The sequence below is a fragment of the Martes martes genome (genome assembly GCF_963455335.1).
Source record: "Martes martes genome assembly, chromosome: X".
Lineage (NCBI taxonomy): Eukaryota > Metazoa > Chordata > Mammalia > Carnivora > Mustelidae > Martes > Martes martes.
Window position 1 is genome coordinate 38,516,519 of NC_137897.1, and position 22,112 is coordinate 38,538,630.

A 22,112-nucleotide genomic window follows, 5' to 3' on the forward strand; every position below is an offset into this window, starting at 1 on the left:
GGCTTCCCACTGAGCAGAGGGCCCCATGCGGGGGCTCGATCCCAGGAAGCTGGGATCATGACCTGAGTCCAAGGCAGACGCTAAAAGACCCGGTGCCCCTAGAAGAGCATTTCTAAGGAAAATCTAGATCAGTGCTGTTCAGATCTTAATGTAAATACAAATGCCCTGGGGATGTTTCTGAAATACAGAATCCAGTTCAGTCAGGTCAGAGGTCGGGCCCAAAATGGGACCTCCCAACAAGCTCCCACCTTGGAAATGTTGATTTCAGGTGGCTTGGGAAATGAGGTCAGGAATTTGACATGAGCTCCCCAGTGGTTGTATACTTTTTAAAGGGACTGAGGGAGAATTATCCAGAAATTAGGCCCATCTTTTCTTCAATGACTAGAAAATCCACAGCATTGTATGTTTTTGAGTTAAAACCCAATGAAGTCAAGTTCCATCCAGACAGACACAAAAATAGCACATCAAGTACCATGACAAAATTACACCATCAAAGGGAACTCATATTTGCAGGCAGCCTTTCAAATGGAGGGGGGTGGAGCACAGCAGGCTTCCAGACGTCATTTCTTTTCATTCTTCCATGTCACCAAAGAGGAGACACCTGAAGACAGAGCCTCTGCTCAATCACAAGCCACCTGTCTGTCTCTACCTGCTACTTTTATTTATTTCTATTTTTAGGTTCTAGCTCTAATCATCTTATTCCCCTCCCGGTGGTAGATGGGATCATTATTCCCAACTATTTCTTCCTCTGTATAATAGGATTACTCATCCTTTCAATCGTCAGGGGAGAGAAGTACATGTCCCCCACTTGGGTTTGGCCCTAGGACACCCACTGACTAATGGAAATGTGAGCAGGTACAGCGCCGAGCACCTCCAAGCCAAGGTTTTAACTGCATTGCGTGGTCTGGATTGGGCTCCTGCTCTCCACCAAGAGAACAGCCTGTCCCAGCTAGAAACCGTTCCTTCAGCATTACTTGTAACAATAAAAAAAAAAACTGGACACCACCTATTGCCTATTAAAGATAATAATTATAAAGACACAGGATATGGAAGAATACATAACGTAAAATTCTTTTTAAAAACCCAAAACTATGGGCGCCTAGGTGTCTCAGTGGGTTAAGCCTCCGCCTTCGGATCAGGTTGTGATCCCAGAGTCCTGGGATAGAGCCCCGCATCAGGCTTTTTGCTCAGCAGGGAGCCTGCTCCCACCCCCCCCCACCACCTGCTTCTCTGCCTACTTGTGGTCTCTGTCAAATAAATAAATAAAATCTTTAAAAAAAACAAAAACAAAAACTATGATTGCAGCTGTGGGAAAACTACAACATACGTACGCATGGGGGACAAAAAGGACAGAAAGGAAATAGACCAAAATATACTCAAGATTTTGTTGGACTTCTAGTTAACTTTTAATCTTCAAGTTTCAGGGGCACCTGGGTGGCTCAGTTGGTTGAGTGTCTGCCTTTGGCTCAGGTCACAATCCCCGGGATCCTGGGATGGAGCCCCACATTGAGCTCCCTGCTCAGTGGGGAGCCTGTTTCTCCCCCTCTCCTGGGCTGGTGCGTACGCGCACTCTCTCTCAAATAAATAAAATTGTTAAAAAAATAAAGAAAATAATCTCCAACTTTCAGATTTCAAGGCAAGACTTTATACAACATACCATCAGACAGCAGAAGCCATGAGCATGCCTTGCAAAAGTGAGAATGTCACACCTCAGAATTTTTTTTTATGTGCAATAAAAACTCAGGGTTGCCAAGTTCCTAGCAATGTGACCTTGTGTAAGTTAACCACCCTGCCTGTTTCCTCATCCATAAATGGATTTAATAATACCAACTTCTTGGGTTATTTAGCACATTAAATATGGTAATATATAAAAAGCACCTGAGTTATACAAGCATTCAGTGAAAGTACCTTTCTTTCACTACAGCTAATAACACAGAAAATGGATATAATTAGATCTGTTATAGAAAGGAATTTATCGATGAAGCATTAACCAAAGATGATATTCAAGGCAATTTGAGACCCTTAGGAGTCCAGGAACTTAGCTACAAGCAGATTCCATAGCACACACCCCTTTTAGGGACCCCTGATTACACTGAGTCCACCCAGGTAATCCAGGATAATCTTTTTTTTTTTTCCTAAGTAGGCTCCACAACCAGCATGGGGCTCGAACTCAGGAACTCACGGCCCTGAGATCACAAGTCACATGCTCTACAGACAGAACCAGCCAGGTGCCCCCAAGATAATCTCTTTTAAAGTCACTTGAATAGCAACCTAATTCCGTGTGCAACTTTAATTCCCTTTTCCTATTGAACATGTTCACAGGTTCCAGGGATTAGGGTGTTGAGATCCTTGGAGAACCATTATTTACCCAGCACACTGTTGGTATTTCACGTATAATAACTCAGTATTTAACAAACTGACTGATATCAGAGATTCCCACAACAGAGCACAAGGTGAACTGCTCTTTTCTGACATTATACTTTGATGTTCCCTCTGGTTGATCAACATTCGGTCTCTTAAATCAGAAAAGCACGTGTCTGTAAGAAACGTCCTGAAGGAATGCTCTCTATCCCTTCAGCCCCGCCGGAGGGCCTAGGGTGAGGGCCAGGTCTGATGGGAGAAGAACCAGCCTGGGTCCCTGCCCGTGAAGCACTCACCAACCTGGGGGAGAGGGGTGACAAGGTGAAATCCTGCTAACACTGAAATCAGAACTTCCAAAGTTTTCTGGAGCTGAAGCTAAGGTTGTGGGTGGAGGCCTTACTGAAAAAGACATTTGGGTTAAATGCGTGGAGGCTCAGCACGGTGTGTCAAGGGTATAAGGAAAAAGCCCCCATTGGCTGGTGAGCACAGAAAGGGGTGGAACGGGCAGGTGCCTATGGGCTGCTTCTGATCGGCAGTGCAGAGAGCCATTTACAAAATCAGAAGGAGAGGAGGAAGCCAGCCTAGATCCTGAGAAGGGATCAGAGGCCAAAGATGGAAGAAAAAGTGCCCAGGAGCTGGGCAGTGAATTGTTCCCAGGAGAAGGCAGAGAACACTGCATTGCAACAAATGGGGGAAGAGGCAGAGCAGAGGCTAAGACAGAGGCAGGGGAAGGAGGCAGAGAACTTCTCTGGGCTACCACCAAGCACCACTCACGGCATTAATGCAAGACTATAGAAGGAATGCATGGAAAAATCATAAAGATCAAGAATGATGGTGGTTGGGGCGCCTGGGTGGCTCAGTGGGTTAAAGCCTCTGCCTTTGGCTCAGGTCATGATCTCAGGGTCCTGGGATTGAGTCCCGTGTCGGGCTCTCTGTTCGGCAGGGAGCCTGCTTCCTCCTCTCTCTCTGCCTGCCTCTCTGCCTACTTGTGATCTGTCTATCAAATAAATAATAAAATATAGGAAAAAAAAAAAGAATGACGGTGGTTGCCAGGGTCTGGGAGGAGGGGGCTGGGAGAAGTTAGTGTTTCATGGGGGCAGAGTTTCCAGTTTGCAAGCCGAAAAGGGTTCTGGGGAGGATGCTGGTGTTGGGGGTCCAACACCGTGAGGGTACTTAGTACGACTAAATCACATCCATAAAAGTGGTTAACTTGGTAAATTTTACATTATGGGCATATCACCACAACTGTTTAAAACCGAAGAAAAAGAAAAGGAATGAATGGAACTTGAGAAAGGAGTGACTCTGCTTTACCAATTTCTCCTTCTGGTAGCCAAATATTGAAAAGAAGTGGTGGTATTATAGGATGAAGTTAAAAAAAAAAATCCTATAAGAACCTTCGGCACCTTCGTAGGCCAAGAAGAACCAACAGTAAGGGAAAGAAAGGTGATATGGGACAGAGACAGTGTAACTTTTACAATAATCCCAGAAGAGGCAAATGGAGTCAGAATCCAGAGAACACGTGGGTTGGGGGGGGCAGCAGCTTTGGGTGAGAGGTGGGGGACTCTCTTCTCCGGAGGGGGTGAGTGGGGTAAGGTGCCACCACCAGAAAGGGAGAAAGCGAGGTCTGGCTGTGAGGCAGGAGAGACGTCAATGATGTCAGAAGGTTAGGGAGAAGAGAAATGGAGAACCCCAATGTTTAAAAGCAAAGGAAATCTCTTTATCTGGGTCCCTGACCAAAACACTAGAAGTCATTGCACAAGTCAAGGTTTAAACAGAGAACAGTCCGTCTTAGTTGCGGTTTTACCTCCAAGTGGCTCTGTTACCTTTGCTAAGTCAGTTAAACTTCTTAAAGGGCATCTTTCAAAGAGGGGGATTTGCTAGAATAATCCCTCTGTACCTTCCAGCTCTTTGTTTAAATGGTTTCAAGCAGAGAGCTTATCCTTTGCAGTGTCAGCTTACCTAACCCCATCCCCAAGTTGGGGGGTAGGGGAGCTAGGTAGGAACAAAAGTCAAGGTGTATATAATTTAAATACCCTTGGGCTGATTTCATATCTCACTTTTGATATTGACAGCCACAACAAACAGATGGTTACTGCTGACAAGGGACGTGTCATCACAGTCCTAGTGATAACTGATGGTTCTGTAGCACCTTCACATTATCCATTGTCTGTGTTCTTTGGTGAAATCGCTGGGCTAAGGTATTATTCTATCCATTCTCCAGCTGAGGAAACTGAACCTTACAGGTTGGTGAAATGCCCAAGGCCCCAGAGCAGGTAAGTGACAAACCCAGGACTGGAATCCAGGGACTCAGGACTCAGACACATGATTTTAAAAAACAAAAAGTGTGTCCTAGATGCTGAGACACAGTATCTAAGATTTCCCACTGGGTGTCACAAACAGAGAAAATGTAGGGATCTGAAGAAATTTGCAGGGTTTTATTCTTTCAACTGACCCTGGCAAACAGTTCATTGAAATGCAAGTCCAACCTTAATTTCCTTGTGATAAATGCTAGGAATCCAAAGGGCAGAGATGGTCAAGGATTAGAACTCAACTGTTCCAATGTTCTAACTCTCAGGTTAAGAAAATGGAGGACTCCCCTGGGACAAAGGGCTTGTGGGAGGCCAAGCCAATACTAGAACTCAGAGCTCCCACCAGGCCTACGGCTCTTGGCACCGGCCAAGCCTTACCCAGCTTCTAAGAAAAGTTAACAACGGAACTGCTCCTTAACACTGAAATGGTTCCAATTTAAATAATGTGAGGGGCTCATTCTCTCCTTTTTACACGTGCAAACCATATGGATGCTGCCTATTAATGGTCCTAGAATTCTCTGGAGCAAATTCTCCTCACAAATGGGAGGGTGTGTAATGAGTCATGCCTCATTTTAGTACAAAAGAGAAGTAAATGTGTTCAATAAGGAACCTGCCTGAGAGAACTTTATTTTTTTTAAGATTTTATTTTATTTGACAGAGAGAGAGAGAGAGATCACAGGTAGGCAGAAAGGCAGGCAGAGAGGGAAGCAAGCTGAGCAGAGAGCCCGATGCGGGGCTTGATCCCAGGACCCTGAGATCATGACCTGAGCCGAAGGCAGAGGCTTAACCCACTGAGCCACCCAAGCGCCCCTGAGAGAACTTTAAATCAACAGGAAGTGCCTCCATTACCATCTTCTACCTAAAAAGTGTTTTCTAGGTAAATTAAAATTGAAAAATGAAAAAAATGAAATGAAAATATTTTGAAGAGGACCATATTGTCAAAGTAGTCCCATTTTCCTCCTTTGGCAATATTATAATGAGTCAGCAGGTGCTTCACTACCAAAATTACTTTTATCACGAAGCTGAAAAATGTTGAATGTTTCAACGGAAGACTCCACAAGGAGAATAGATGAGGACATGAAAATGATGTATATTCTGAAACTGCAGATCCCACTTTATATGTTTTACACAGAAGAAAAACAGTATGAGGCTTCCATTAGACCACAAAAGATTCAAGGACAAGAATGTCAAAGGAAGGGGAGCTCTTCTGAGGTTGTTGAGGAGTTGAAACTTTTTGGTGAACACGGTAATGCAGGCTAATGTGACAAATGGGACATACTCACATTTGTTCAGTTCTGGAGCTGTAAGAGGAAGATTGAGATATTAGGCCAAAAGCTATTAAAAGGCAGAGTGAGGGGCCCCTGGGCGGCTCAGTGGGTTAAGCCTCTGCCTCCGCTCAGGTCATGATCTCAGGTCCTGGGATTGAGCCCCACATTGGGCTCTCTGCTCAGGGGGGAGCCTGCTTCCCCCTCTCTCTCTGGCTGCCTCTCTGCCTACTTGTGATCTCTCTCTGTCAAATAAACAAATAAAATCTTTAAAAAAAAAAAGCAGAGTGAATTCAGTTTCACAGTGTCTCGGGGATGAAGTTTTTACTAAAGGAGGAGTGCTCCCTCAAATATACAGCCAGGTTTCTCCTCAAAACAGTCACATGAGGGGCGCCTGGGTGGCTCAGTGGGTTAAAGCCTCTGCCTTCCGCTCAAGTCATGGTCTCAGAGTCCTGGGATCAAGCCCAGCATCAGGCTCTCTGCTCAGCGGGGAGCCTGCTTCCCCCTCTCTCTCTGCCTGCTGCTCTGCCTACTTGTGATCTCTCTCTGTCAAATAAATAAAATCTTTAAAAAAAAAGTCATTAAAAAAAAAAAGTCATGTGAATTTAAAATCAAGGGAACAGGAAGCTAAGGTCAAGACCGTCAAAGGGCTAAGTTTAATCTCCCACAGTGTTTCAGGACCAAAAAGACAAAAGAACTTCTAGTTCCAGGGTTTCAATTAAAGTCCCCAAAGAACCGCGCCTGAGGGGCACGGGCAGCCATAGCTGGACCAAGTCTTCCTAAAACTGCAACATGGCCTTGACTCAGCTCAACTCCCAATGGCACAAAGGTGATCAGCTCCTCACGACATTTACCTAACATAACAGGAAAAAGAGAAAAGCCTCTGTGGAGGAAGATGTGGAAGATTCTTTCACACAGAATTGCTTGTTATAAAATTTATTATGAGAATATTAGGACATAAGAAAAAATGCAAGAAAATGTAACCAATATTCAAGAGAAAAAAGACAAAAGATGCAGACTCATAGATGATTCAGATAAGGGGATTCAGTAGACGAAACCTTTGAAATAATTGACTAATTGGTCAAAGAAACGAAGAGAAAAAAAGAGGAAATGGATGGAAAGGTGGGGAATTTCACAAAGAAACTAGAATCTATGTAAAAAAAATCAAATGAACGTCAGAGAAAAAGAAAATATTTTAATACATATATAATATATATATATAAAAATCAAGAATATATACTGTCTGAAATAACTCAAATGGGTCAATTAGCAGGGCTGGGTTTAATAGCAGACTAGATACAGTAAACTTAGAATATAAAAGTTAATTAAAAAACACCCTTATGGGGCGCCTGGGTGGCTCAGTGGGTTAAAGCCTCTGCCTTCAGCTCAGGTCATGATCCCAGGGTCCTGGGATCAAGCCCCACATTGGGCTCTCTGCTCAGCGGGGAGCCTGCCTCCTCCTCCCTCTGCCTGCCTCTGTGCCTACTTGTGATCTGTCTGTCAAATAAATAAAAAATAAAATCCTTAAAAAAAAAAAACCCTATTAAAGCCCAAATAGAAAAGGGGAGGGGAACCTGGTTGGCTCAGTCCATAGAGCATGCCATGCCACCCTCGATCTCAGGGCTGTGAGCCCCACGATGGGTATAGAGATTATTTAAAAATAAATTTAAAAAATCAAAATTTTTTAAAAAATAGAAAAAGGAAGGGCGCCTGGGTGGCTCAGCGGGTTGGAGCCTCTGCCTTCGGCTCAGGTCATGATCTCGGGGTCCTGGGATCGAGCCCCGCATCTGGCTCTCTGCTCAGTGGGGAGCCTGCTTCCCCATCTCTCTCTCTGCCTGCCTCTCTGCCTACTTGTGATCTCTGCCTGTCAAATAAATAAATAAAATCTTTTTAAAAAAATAGGAAAAGGAAAAGAAAAAAAAAACAGATCATAAGGAACATGAAAAGGTCTCCTGACCATGTAACTGGAGAGCCAGAAGAAAATAGAACAGGGCAGTAGCAGTATCTGAAGAGACAATGGCTGGGAATTTTCTTTTTTAAGATTTATTTTTTGGGGTGCCTGGGTGGCTCAAGATGTTTGGGCTTCTGCCTTCGGCTCATGTCATGATCCTAGGGTCCTGGGATCGAGCCCTGCATCGGGCTCCCTGCTCAGTGAGGAGCCTGCTTCTCCCTCTGCCTGCTGCTCCCCCTGCTTGTGCTTTCACTCTCTGTCAAATAAATTAATAAAACCTTTAAAAAGAGATTTATTTTTAGAAAGAGCGAGCATGAAAGTGGGGGGAGGAGCAGGAGGGAGAATCTCAAGTAGACTCCCCACTGAGTGTGGAGCTGACTTGGGGCTCAATCTCATGACCATGAGATCGTGACTTGAGCTGAAATCAAAAGTCTGATGCTTAGCCGACTGAGCCACCCAAGTGCCCCCAAGAATTTTCCAATACTGATGAAAGACATCAACCCCGGGGGCAGAGGGGCACCTGGCTGGCTCAGTTAGTTACACATCTGCCTTCAGCTCAGGTCATGATCTCAGGGATCCTAGCTCCCTGCTCAACAGGGAGTCTGCTTCTCCCTCTCCCTCTGCCCCTGCCCCCTGCTTGTATGCGCTCTTTCTCTACAAATAAAATAAGTAAATAAATAGCATCTCTAAAAAAATGTTTTTAATCCCAGTAGTAGCTTTACGGTGGAGTTTACTGAAATCGGGTGGGGGGAGACACAATTCTGGCATTAAGACTGATAAAGTAGCAGAGTAAGATTGGCCTCTAGAGGTAAACAGTCCCACTCTCAAGTTAGAGAAGACAAAACCGAAGCCCAGAGCAGTTAATGATGTGCCCAGCACCCACAGCTTTTTAGAAGCTGACTGGAAACCTGAACAGCATCCTTCGAACGCCTAATGCAGCCTTGCGATGCTCACACCAGGCCGGTCCAAGGTCAAATCTAATAAAATGTGACGACTCTCAGTGTAATGCTTTGATTTTAATGACTATACATTTTCACAGATAGTGATGGAAAATACCACACACCAGGAGCTCACTCACTGACCTCGGAGATACAGAGCCCCAACATCACCACTGGGAAGAGCTCACACAATCACACACACATACACACACAGAGTCTGGTTGCTCTGTGAACCTGATGTTCGCAGGCACAGCAGAAAAACATGTCACAGAGGCAGAGAAAGGTGGGGCCACGGGCTATCACTTTAACCCCAGCAGTCACTCTAGTTCTGCGCATCTCGAGGCCTTTCTCTGTAACATGGGTAAGAACATGCACAGTGTCACCATACATGCTGGTAAATAAAGGAGAAAAATAGCCTAGGGCCCTCCCTAGGGGTCAAGAAAAGACAACGTCTGACCCTCTACATAGTCTTTATCACCAGAGCACAAAGTGTCCCCTCGATGCACGTGGCCTTTTGCTTCCCACACATGTTCTGGGGAAAAATAGCCCCCCCGCCAGTTACATCTGAGGCACTGTGATTAGCTAAAACAGTCATACCTCCTCCTCTTTCGGAAATTCGTTAAGACTCCACTGTCTTCCTCCATTACCTTTTCCTGGTCAAATACATGTCATGGTTTTGTTTTTTTTCATTGTCAAAACACAGTCCAAGACCCTCCCCCCGCCACACACACACACACACACACACACACACACACACACACACACACGCAGCTGGGTGGCCAGACACGCCAAGTCAGCATCTGCAGCCCCAGATCCCAACCTCTGTGCCCAAGCCTCCCTTCGGAACACCCAAAATATTGACAGTTGGCATAACAAGAAGAAAATTTTGCTATCATTCATCAGAGACAAAAATAGGTTTATTTACAAAACCAGCAAATCAGTTCAAGTATTTTCCAGTGTGGGGATTAGTATTCAAAGGACAGGAGGAATGACTGATGAACCATTGAGTCCATCTAAATGTGTGTTTTTAAATCCCCACTGAAAAGCCGATAGGATGCCCATAACAGCATTCCATGGGGTATCTGAGGCTTTTTCTAAAACTATCACCTTGAATTTGTTAGTCATTTCCCTATCATAACTTTCTTCAATGTAAGTACTTCTTAACTGATAATCCCTGATAAAACTCAAGTCATTGGTCCTACCTGGCTGTTTCAGTAACTCAGCTCTACTATGCTCACTCATGATTTCCGTACAGCTTTTGCTAGTATTTTAACCTTACACGGGAGGATGTATGTTCTCTCTCTCGCTGTCGCTCTCCCTCTCCCTCCCTCACTCCTTCCCCAAGAATCAGAGTACATATAGGCTATGTATTTATATATCAGTACACATAACTTGGAAAGGAGAATTTACATTGTGTAACATGTCAGGAATACAGTATATAAAACATTTTACACTATTGTCTAGGCTATCAGACTAGCTCTTGGAAAAACAAAACATGAATACCGGCCAAAGCTCTCTCAATCCTATTCCAATCTGTCAAAATGCCTTAATTTGCTCAATTGTGAATAGTTAGAAATATTGATTTTTCTAACTCAAACTAGTCATGGTCTTCTAAAAATATTGAACTATGGCCTTTTGAATTTATGTTATCTTAAACCAGCAGCAAAGACAATACAAAGATTCAGTTAAGAAACTGATCTATAAATAGTGTACAGTGAGATCTGAACTACATCTTTCATTCTCTACAAAATAAAAGGAAAAGCATGCCATAAGAAAAAATGTTAAGAAGGTGTTTGTTAATGTAAGTGAAAGTTCTGGGGAGCCTGGGTGGCTCAGTGGGTTAAGTGCCTTCAGCTCAGGGCATTATCCTAGAGTCCATGGGGAGTCTGCGTCTCCCTCTGACCTTCTCCCCTCTCATGCTCTCTCTCGAGCTCTCTCTCTCAAATAAATAAATAAAATCTTCTTTAAAAAGTTCTATTTTCACCCATAAATACTAATACATCTATTATTTTGACAGAGGATCACTCGGGCTGTGGCTGTTTCATGCCTCTGTGTCAGTGGCCAATCTAGGAATGGCACAAGGCAGGAGGCAAACATGTAAAAAGGTCTTTAAGAGGTCGTAATAGATATTAAGGCCTTTCAAGTGCCTCCTATTTTATGCCTTTTGGTCACTTCACAGTTTACCTGCATCTCTAGGATCAGGAGAAATGGGCTTGAAGGAGGAAAAACTTAGATCTGTGTTCTTTTTTTTTTTTTTTAAAGATTAGACACAGCGAGGGAACACAAACAGGAGTGGGAGAGGGAGAAGCAGGCTTTCTGCCAAGTAGGGAGCCAAATGAGGGACTCGATCCCAGGACCCTGAGATCATGACCTAAGCTGAAGGCAGACACTTAACGACTGAGCCACCCAGGCACCCTGTGTTTTTTTACCTCTTCTACCAGCTCTACTAAAACATACCAATTTGTACTAAAACAAAGTTCTGGAGAAACTCAAACTGATCCAAGATTATTCTACTACCTCTGGAAGTCGGGGTCACTTCAGGTGTGTTTTTCTGAGGATATTTACCAGTATACACTTCATATATGTATATTTCAACCAAGCTCCTGCATGTATACTGTAATCGTACTTCTCTCAACGTACATTAGTCCTTACAAAGAATCCTTGAATAAGTAGTAAATGAAAAACACTTAAATTCAGGTTTTCACTCTGAACAGTTTGTAACAGCTGGAAAAGTACACACAAGATTGGGTAAACTACTTACAAGATCTTCACTTTTCACCCGCAGTGAAAGAGAACACAGATGAACACCCCCATCAGTCAGATCCCTTTTCATTTCCTGACATTCTCCTTCCCCCAAAGTGCCTTTTAAATTGGATGCCCAGGATAAATCAATGGCAAACACTAAAGCGTACGTCCTAACGGAAGGGTCCCCCATGCCCAAGGGTATCCACAGCAGTTTCCAGAATGAGGAGGAGAGAGAGGTTTCTCCATTCTCCAGCACTTTAGAGCAACTCCCCCTTCCTACAGCATCAACGGTGTCTCATCAAGGCCAGAAAGAAACTGAGGCTGTCTTAAATATGCTTTGGCTAAAAGGATAAGACAGAGGAGTCAGCAGGAGAATCAAAGGATGCTGGCGAACACGGGACCATCTTAGCCAGACTCATCTTAGATGCAATTAGATGCACCTGGGGTCAAAGCTGTCTTCCCTGCTGGTGACCTAAGTCACCAATCCCATCTCCCTGCTCCCAGGCAAATGCAGTAGATTACTTGAAAAAAGAATGGCTGCAATTATCTTCCTCTATGTGTACTCCTTTCAACATGACACTCTCCCTTCAAGAGGTAGAATCTATTTCACCACCTCCAGGATCAAGGCTGGCTTCGTGACTCGTTTCGGCTAACGGAAGTAACCTTGTGGCACTTGCAAGCGGAGGCCACAAGAAGCTTTGTGTGCCCACCACCACCCCCTGCCCCACCCCACCCAGCACTCTTAGGACCCTGCCACCCCACAGCATGAATAACCCCAGGCCAGCCTGAAGAGAGAGTCAATTATTATATGGTCTCACTTACTTGTGCAGCATAAGGAGTAACACAGAGGACACTGGGAGGAGAGGAGAAGGGAGTTGGTGGAAATCGGAGGGGAAGACAAACCATGAAGAGACTGTGAACTCTGAGAAACAAACTGAGGGTTTGGGGGGGGGGTGTTGGGGGAGCCTGGTGGTGGGTATTAAGGAGGGCATGTATTGCATGGAACACTGGGTGTGGTGCATAAACAATGAATTCTGGAACACTGAAAAAATAAAATAAAATTTTTTTTAAAGTTTTAAAAAAAGAAAAAAAATACGTTGGGGCACTTGCTTGGCTCAATCAGTAGAGCATCCTACTTACAGAATCAAGAGCTCAACTAAATGCTGGTTGTTTTAAACCACTGACGGTGGGGATGGCCTTCAGATCAGGTCATAATCCCAGGGTCCTGCTCAGCAGGGTGTCTGATTCTCCCTCTCCCACCCCAATGCTCATGCTCTCTCTCTCAAATAAACAAATATAAAAATAAAAATAAATAAGTAAAATAGAGATTAAAATGAACCACTGACTAAAATGATATTGTGGTGTCTTGTTAAACAGCAAAAAGCTAACTGGTACCATAAGGAATGGATTCACTCAGCGAACATATAGTAAATGCCTTCTTCTGTGAGGCAGTGCTCTCACTCATTGCTGGGGGCACAAAGATTGATATGCAATCGTGCCGACATTTCCGCATCTACTCTAACGACACTAAAAAAGGGTGAGTAACTAGATCTACTTAGATGATAGGAAGGCGCACTCTAAGAAGAGGTCACCCTGGAGCTGGTTTTTAGAGGAAAACACAGGAAGTCCCCAGTACATAGGAAGGGCCATCAGAAGTAGACGAGAAACAGCCATGTACGAAAGCACAGATGCAGGGAAGAACTCAAGGAATGTTCTAGGAATGGCAAATAGTTGCGGACAGATGGAGTGTGGGGAGGACATGGCAGATGACGGAACAGGAAAAGCAGGTTGAAGGCAAATAATGAAGGGTGTCACACTGTAAATCATGCTAGGGAATCTGAATGCCTCTTGTAGGCTGTAGAGAGCTACAAATCACTTTTAAGTAGGAAATGACATGATTAAATCTGTGTTTTAGGAAAGGCAAGCTGATGACAAGTGGGGGATTAGAGGCAAGGGGGAAGGCTCAGGGAGATTGGTGGGGAGGCTATTACTACAAATCCCAGAGGGGACCCAAACCAAACTAAACACAGCCTCTGAGAGGGACAGGGGCCACATGGGAGGATGCAGACAGTGCCAAGATTTCTACTTTAGGATCCTGGATTAATGGGAAATACATTAATTAAGGCAGGAAAGCAGAAGAGCAGACTAAAGGGGAACACCACGCGTGTTTTATAAAAGCACCTGTGGGATATCCTGTGCAAGATGTCCAGGAGAAGCAGGTAAGGATACAGATCTAGACCTTCTGTTGAAGGACAGGAGGTGAGAGCAGGAGACAAAGATCCGGGAGCCTTTTGAACACAGGGCAGAGGGAGAGGGACAACTCAAGACCTAAGAGCAAACATGAACACAGGGCACCGAGGGGAAAAAATACAGGTGGAGAAGAGAAAAGGCTAATAAATGGCAGAATCCTGCGGGGTGCTGCTATTTCAGAGGCAAAAGAAAGAAGGGGTATCGACCAGTGGTAACCTTCCTTGGGAATGGAAGAAGGGAAGGATCATTCGGTGAGTATGGATTATGAATTAAGAAAAAGTGGATACTCATCCATTTGGCCACATCCCTTCTTCTAGCTAAATCATCACCAGGCTCTCCCCTAGGGTTCCTGCCACTCCAGGGGGCCCCTTGAGGACATAATCAGGGTTGGAGGAGACCACAACGGGGGCCACTTTAAGTAACAGCACCTGTGTCCATGTGTCTTACTGAAAAACATATTTTTTCAAACACTTTCTCTGGCACCTGCTACAGCAAAGAACATTCCCAACTTTCATTCTTAGGGCACGTATTTGAAATGAGCTTATAATATACTGCATTTTCCAAGCAGATTGCCTTCACATATTTTCAATAACTAAAGGAGTTTTTAAAAAATAACCCCAAAGTAGGCAAAAGTTTTATAAACAGAACACAAAAAGCAAGAGCCATAAAAGAAAAAAAAATCCATCACTGGACTTCATTAAAAATTATCAAAAAAAATTATCAAAAGATTGCACAAATACAGTGAAAAGGCAAGCCACACACTGGAATATTTGTAATAATGCATATACCTGACAAAGGACTCCCATACAGAATAGAAAATAACTCCAACAGAAAAAAAGAAAAAAAGCCAATCCAAAATCAGGCAAGACATTTTAACAAAAATCTCATAAAAAGATATCAAAATGCCCTTAAGTATATGAAATCACATTTAATGTTAGTCACTAGGAAACATAAATTAAAACCTAAGGACCACCTCACACCCATTAGGATGACTACTGTCAGAGGGGAGGGGAAGGGAGGGAAGGGAAGGGACAGAAAAGAAAAGAGAAAAAAAAAAAGAAAAAACAGAACAGGGGTGCCTGGGTGGCTCAGCTGGTTGAGTGTCTGACTCGATTTCAGCGCAGGTCATAATCTCAGGGTCATGGGATTGGGCCCTGACTCTGGCTCTGTGCTGGGTTGGGTGTGCAGCCTTCCTGGGGCCTGGGGTTCTCTCTCTCCCCCTCTCCCTCTGCCCCTCCCCCTCCGCCCTCCCCAACTCGCTCATGTGTGGGCACACAACTCCTCTCTTAAAAAAAACAAAACAACAAAAAAAGGAAAGAACAGAACAAGTGTTGGCAAGGATGTGGAAAAACTAGAACCCCCTCCACACTTTTGAGAATGTAACATGGTGCAGTAGCTACAGTGGTTCCCCAAGGAATTTAAACAGCATTAGCATTCGACCCAGCAGTTCCACTTCCAGGTATGTACCCCCAGAAAACTGAAAGCAGGGTCTCGAACTATCTGTATGCCCTTGTTCAGAGCGGCACTATTCACAACAGGGCAAAAGGTGGCAGCAACATAAGTGTCTACCGACAGAAGGATAAACAAATTTGGTATGAATTCCCCAGGCACTGCCCTGTTTGGAGGTCAGATAGAGGAAGAAACTGAGCATACAGTGTTAGTATTATTCGGCCTGAAAAATTCTTAAGGTACAATAAACTAAGTACAATAAGCTGGTTACAAAAGAACAAATATTCTAGGATTCTACCCATACGAGGTACTTAAAGTGGTCAAATTCACGGGCAGAAAACAGAATGGTGGTTGCCAGGGGCTGGGGGAAGACGGACCCGGGATTTATTGTTTCGCGGGCACAGTTTCAGTTCTGCAAGATGAAAACCGTTCAGGAGATGGATGGTGCTGTTGGTTGTTACCCCACACAGTCAATGTGCTTAATGCCACGAACTGCATGTGCAAAAATGGTTACCATGGTAAATTTTATGTTATGTGTATTTTACCACAACTAATTTTTTTTTTAATTTTAAAACCCACAGGGAGCTACTCATTCGCCACCCCCCCACAAAAACAGCTGAAGTTACAAAGACCCCCAAACCAAGTGTTGGCGGAAATGCGGAACGAATGGAACTCCTGACACCACTGTGGAATTTAAATTGGTACAATCGCTTTGGAAGGCTATTTGGCAATGATCTGCTAAAGCTAAATTAAATAGAAGCCTGCAACTCCATTCCTAGGTATGTGCTCAGGAGAAATGGGTGGGCATGTGTGCCAAAAAACATAAGCAAGAATGTTCAGGGTCACCTGCGTGGCTCAGATGGTTAAGCCTCCGGCTCTTGGGTCTTGGCTCATGTTGTGATCTCAGGGTCATGAGATCGAGCCCCACGTTGTCCTCCTCTGCTTTGTGATCGTCCTCTTCTTCTTCCGCCTCCTAGTCCGCTTGAGATTCCTTCCCCCCTCTTCTCCCCTCATCTGCTCCTCTCCCCCATCCCCACCCCCACAACCGCATGAACGCATGGACACTCTCTCTCTCAAATAAAATCTTTAAAAAAAAATGTTCATAGCTGCTTTATTCATATTAGCCACACACTGAAAACAACCCAAAACTCCAACAGAATGGATAAGCAAACGTAGGTCCATACACTGGAACTACAAATCAGTAAGAAACTAGAATGAATGACTACCACACACAGTAACACGGGTGAATCTCCTAGACATTATGTTAATGTGTAAGACATACACAAGGATCCCTTCTGTAGCATACTATTTATATGGAGCTTAACAGCAGACAAAACTAGCGGACGGAGTTTTTAAAAATTACAATGTGAAAAAAAAAATCATAACATGGCTACCTTCATTCAGGTTGGAAGTGGGATAAAAACTGCCCAGAAGGGGAAAGAGGAGAAAATCGGGGGTAGTGGATGTGTCCTCTATCTTCACCTGGGTGGGATTCACATGGTGTGTGCACGTGTCAAAATTCACTGAGTAGGACACATAAAAAATTATGCATTTTACACTTTATTGTATGGATTCTATACGTCATAAAATCTCTACAGCACCTCATGTCTCTATGATGAGATTGGCAGGATTCAAAACTGGAATAAAATGTCAACTTGTTGCCCTCTTCCTTTCTGCCCTAGAAGATTAGACCCTATTCCTATTAGAAGCCTTTGAGGGATGATTAGTTACTTCCCAGAGGCCGGAGTCAGATAAGGAATCTAAGTGCAAACTTACGTGCTCCTAAATGTCCTCGAACTTTCCAGAAGCCATTCCATCTCTGTGGAATGTAAGAACCTTTATAGTAAGAACCTCTCAGTCCTTACTGCAGCCTATACTTTCTGAGTCAGAGCTCCCAGTGTGCTTTCTACTGGTAAGTGTCCAATTTGGCCTTTTTAAGCTTCGGGAACAGCATCTGACTTTGTTTTACACCCTCATTGGCAGGGGCTAATTAAATCCCTCTTCAGCTGTAAAGGCAGAATGTCAAAAATCACAAGATATCACCACATTCCCACATTGTGATGAATGCATACACCCCGAGGAAAGAGAAGGCTTCATTCTCTTTAACAGCCATTTTGATGTCTGTCCCTTACACAGCCAACGTAGTAATAACTTTAGCTTCCTCATGAGAGCACCATTCTAAGGTAAAAATCCACAGGGATGAACCCCCCCTTCCTCTACCATTCATAACACTGTGCTACCCAGCTGTCGGAAAAGGGCCTTAATATGCAAAACTTCATATCTGAAAGATCCTCAAAGGCCAATTTTTTTAAATTGCGTCAAAATGAAAAACAGCCTCAATCTGATTGTCTTTGATCCCGTATGAAACCAGCTGTTAATTCAGTGAAATGGGTGAATTATGAAGGTACGTTGTAAATGTTCAGCTTGGTAGGAGAAGAAAATGGAGAGACGAGACAGTTTTTAAAAAAAAAAGGAGGGGAGCTAGTTTAAAAGCAGCAGCTTAACGCATTGGTATTCTGCCTGAGAATGGTATGCCAAGTCAAGTGAGACGTAATTTTTGTGAAAAGCAGATGCGGTTACGTCGGCTCAACAGGGTGATCTGTTAAAAGTGTCCCAAATGCAATTATTCCCCAAAATGGGCAGTTTTACACAGTTTCGGGAAGTGTTTTTCAAAGCAAGTATCAAGCAACAATGGGTTAAATGCAAAGCCACATGGTCACAACAGACAAACAACGCTTCTCTTAGCAGAGTAAAAAGTAATGCAGGATTTTATTTAAATACATTGTCTAGAATAGAATAAGCCTTTTTCTCCTTGGGAATACCTCAAAATAGGTTTCACTTCATAAAAGTCTATATAAATGGCAAGATATTGGAATGCAATAATTATAAAGCCGGCTAGGTGTATTAATTGTTCTACATACCTGTGGTTTTTCTGATCCCTGTACTAGCTCATCTTTATTTTTCAGAAACCACTTCGGGAAGCTCCCGTTTTGGCTTCCACACTGCCACCTGTAGACATAAAAGAGAAATAAGCCTTATGTATTATTCATCAACCACGCATCTTTCCTAGGGAACTAACAGGGACAATTGGGGAAAAAGTGGCAAAATATTTGCTCCAAGAGATAAAACAGTACTTTCTCCTCTGTGGAAAATTTCTAAGGAGTCCCTCTCCCCCAGTGATTTGATAAATTACTCAGAAATAGAAACATGTGTTAAGCCTCAGATCAACACCACGCTCTCCGATCAGTTCATTAAAGAAAGAGATGGGAGTCACAGAACTCACCCACATGCCAACCTACAACCATTTCAAGATCTGCCATTTCAAATCAGAAGAAAACTTAACCACTTTGTTAACTGGGTAATTAAGAATTCTGTAAATTGCCACAAAGAGGAAAAATATGAGGGAGAGATTCAGGCAAAGGGTACTCTCTCCAACGGTTGTGAAATGTCTCTTTAAGATAATAAAATAACAGAAATAGTAATAAAATAATAATTCTAAGATGAGGTAGTCCTTTTTCCATTCTAAAGAGCAGTTAGGGGTTATTTTCATCATAATGCCCTACACCCGTTTTGAATGTGAATGTAGAGTGCTGAAAGGTCTTTCTGTCTTTAAAAAAAAAAAAAAAGGTTAGATGAATCAAAATCTATGAGTCGAACAAGCAATAGATAAAAATCCACAAACAACTATCAGTTAGTCAAAGCCGACACGAGATGAGAGGGATATGTATGTGCGCGCGCGTGTGTAAAGAGAGTCAGACACAGATAGATTCTAGAGTTAACTGAAAATAAGATGGAACCAGGGTGTTTTTTTTGTATGTGAGTGAGAGAGAACAGAGAGACAAAGATTCTAGAGTTAATTGAGAATTACAGACCAAACCGGGGTGTGTGTGCGCGTGTGTGAGAGAGAGAGATACAGATTCTAGAGTTAATTGAGAATAACACACCGCGCCGCGCAGCTCTTTACCTCCTCTGAGTCGCACAGTCCACCGAGAACAAGTGCTCCAGCTCCAGCACCTTAAGCCAAAGTCGCAAGCACCACCCCCACCCCCACTCCCACCCCCAGCCCCACCCCCACCCACTAGGCGAGCTAGCGCCAGGAGCCACCCAGCCAGCATGCCCGCCGAACCCGCAGACCCAGCGGGTTGGTTTGTTGTTGTTGTTGTTTTAGCCCCACCAGAGATCCGTGCCCACTTACCCGCAATTTACTTTAACGCCCCGAAAGCCTGGCTTGGTTTAAAGAACTGCAGCCAATCCAAGAAAATCAAGTCTCCTTGAGCCACTCTCCTCCTTTTCCCTAGGACGGACATTCACACACACTCACGCTCCCTTCCATCCCGACCCCGAACACGCGCTGGGCCGTCCCAAGAGGCTCTTGTGGGGGGGCCGCCGGCGACCAATCCTGCTCCCATGTGCCTCCTTTAAACCCTCTTCCAAACGTGCACAAGGCGCCAAGTGCATGTGCACCGTCCGCCTTCGGAGATAAGTTCGGCAGACCCCATCCCACCCTCTCCCCCTTCCCCCAACCCCACTCCGGCCCTGAAAGCGCGAGCGAACGCGCGGGCTCAAGCACCGGCCCGGCAGACAATACTCCAGCAACTCCTGCCTTCCCCGCACACGCCCCGGCTGGTCCTGCCACCGCTCTCTCGTTTCCCCAGGTTTCTACAGTCCCGAGGGCTCCCGAGGGCCCCCGAGGAGGGAGCCTCCCGATGGTTCCTGGGTGTAGACTGGGAAGAGGAGCGACCTGCACGCACCACCGAAATGGGGGGGGGGGGGGCGGTCGCAGTCCTCCGAAGCCACTCCGGGGCTCGGCTCTCGAGGAGGGGATGGGGGTGGGGACTGGGAGACCTGCGGGGCAGTATCTCCAGGGAGGCGGCTTCTCCGCACCTCTTCCCCACCCAGAACAGCGCGCGCGCACAGGCGGGCACACCAAGGGGCCGTGCACCTTCCCGCTGCCCCCGGACCTGCCCGGTCCTCGTCCCCGAGCTTGGTGGCCTGGACGCCAGGGCGTCCGGCCCGCGGCGGCCCTGGAGGGGAACAGAGCGCTGCGCGCGGGGGTGCCCACCTGCGCGCAGGATAGCCGATGCAGCCGGTGCGCCGCCCGCTGCGCTGTGTCCGCTGCAGGAGAAGGTGTAGGTGACCTGAGCCCCGGACTCCCCCAGCGTCTCTTCGCTGCCCAGCCGTGCGGTCCTTTCCTCCCTGACGGTGAGCCTCCCACCTAGCCCGCAGGTTCTGCCACCGTCCCTCTGCCCGCCAGAGCCTGAGCTGTCCTCCCCGCCCCTTTCCCGCCGCCCCGCGCAGCGCCGCGCTCCGCCCCCCGCCCGCCCATCCCCGCCCGGGCCCAGCCGGGGGCTGCGGGCCCCGGGCCTCGTGTCGGAGCTCCCCAGATCCCGCGGAGGGGGGATGGAGGGGTGCCGCCTAGACCCCGCGCTCCCGACCCTTTCCCTTCTCCCGCGCCAGCGGCGGCCACCCGCACTCACCCGGCGGTCAAGGGTGTGGGCACCGCGCGCTCTGCCCGCGCTCTTCCGGCGTCTCCACTCGCCGCAGGGCATCGTCCACCGCCCGAAGGGTGCCTCGTTTCTTGGGGGGAAGGGGGTTGGTTAAGCGGGGTGGAGTGAGCGAAAGAGAGAAGGCAAAGAAATTAGCATGTCAACTGCCAAGGGATACAAGTTGCTGCCTGTGCCTTGTTTCTGTTACATTGAATACCTGAATGTGCTGCTTTCCTTGTTAAGACCACAGCAATACTCAGAGGCATGAATATAAGATTTCCAAGCTAATTGGTCGTAGGGGCTTTTTAAAAATTTAATGATGCAGAAGACAACAGATTCACTCTTTTCAAAAAGTTACTTAATATATATGGCCACATTTCTAATTTTAAGTAATAGCAAAATATAAATAACAGAACAGCTGTGTTTTACAGAAACAGATCCAGTTTGTATGTGTTATTTAAGCCCTCTGTAATTATATTAATTGGGTTCGTTTTAAAGTGTATTTTAGGTATTTCTTAAGAAAATTAGCTCAGAATTTAGGGATTAGGAATCCATAATTTTTAATTTGGCGTTTTGCCATTATTCTAAAATGTCAATTTCATGGAAATTATTAAATGTGGTTATGTAGAAAAATGGATCCTTTTTCTCCCGAGTTGGCAACGTTCTTAGATTTGGCAAAGGACGGATTTTTTTTAAAACGAAGAAATAATAAAATTCTCATTCATTTTCTAGGGATGGGATATCTGGTTTAGCTGCTTTTTCTTTAGTGTTTTTCTCTTTGAGACAAAGTTCCTTTCTGTTTCCTCTTACATTTCTTTTCTTCAAAAATTTTCCCCCTAAATATAAATAAAGCTATAGATTCCATGATTTTTTTTTAGATTCCGTGATTTTTGAGCCTTTTTTTCCTGAAGGGATAGGAAAATGAATTATAATCTATTATCAAAATCAACTCCAGGCTCATGATACTAAATATCACACTGATTAACCCTGTTTTTCAACTCTGCGTTTAGTAATTTAACCTAACACTTGAGAACCAAGAGTTTTCTTTTTAAGTCTCATCCCTATAAGAATGAAATGTACACTCTTTAATTAACATTTTGAACCAAAATTAAATTGACTAATGAAGACCATATTCGTAGTGCATTTGTTGCTGGGTAAATGAGGACAACGTGGATGATAAACAGCATTCTGAAGAAGAGGCTCTGAAGCAAAGAAAACAGTCTTTAGAAAAACTGATGATCCCCTTTTCAAGGCAAGGATAACAAATACCAGTAATTATGCAAAGAATGACTGCTGCCTCTCTTCTCTCTGCTTTGGTTTTGTGGCTGGGCCTGCATTTATCTCTTTTGATCATCATA

General features: G+C 44.9%; 1 protein-coding gene across 1 annotated transcript in view; it reads right to left on the reverse strand.

Annotated features, from left to right (window-relative positions):
- Positions 1-20,817, reverse strand: part of LOC308337341 (uncharacterized protein) — a gene marked incomplete at its 5' end in the record, with an annotated part of 48,688 nt that extends 27,871 nt beyond the window's left edge. Inside the window, 3 exons of the mRNA XM_080795490.1 lie at positions 18,190-18,277; positions 20,331-20,644; positions 20,746-20,817. Of these exons, the coding sequence (XP_080651616.1) occupies positions 18,190-18,277; positions 20,331-20,644; positions 20,746-20,817 (474 nt within the window). The remainder of the gene's footprint in view (positions 1-18,189; positions 18,278-20,330; positions 20,645-20,745) is intronic.
- Positions 20,818-22,112: the final 1,295 nt, after the last annotated feature.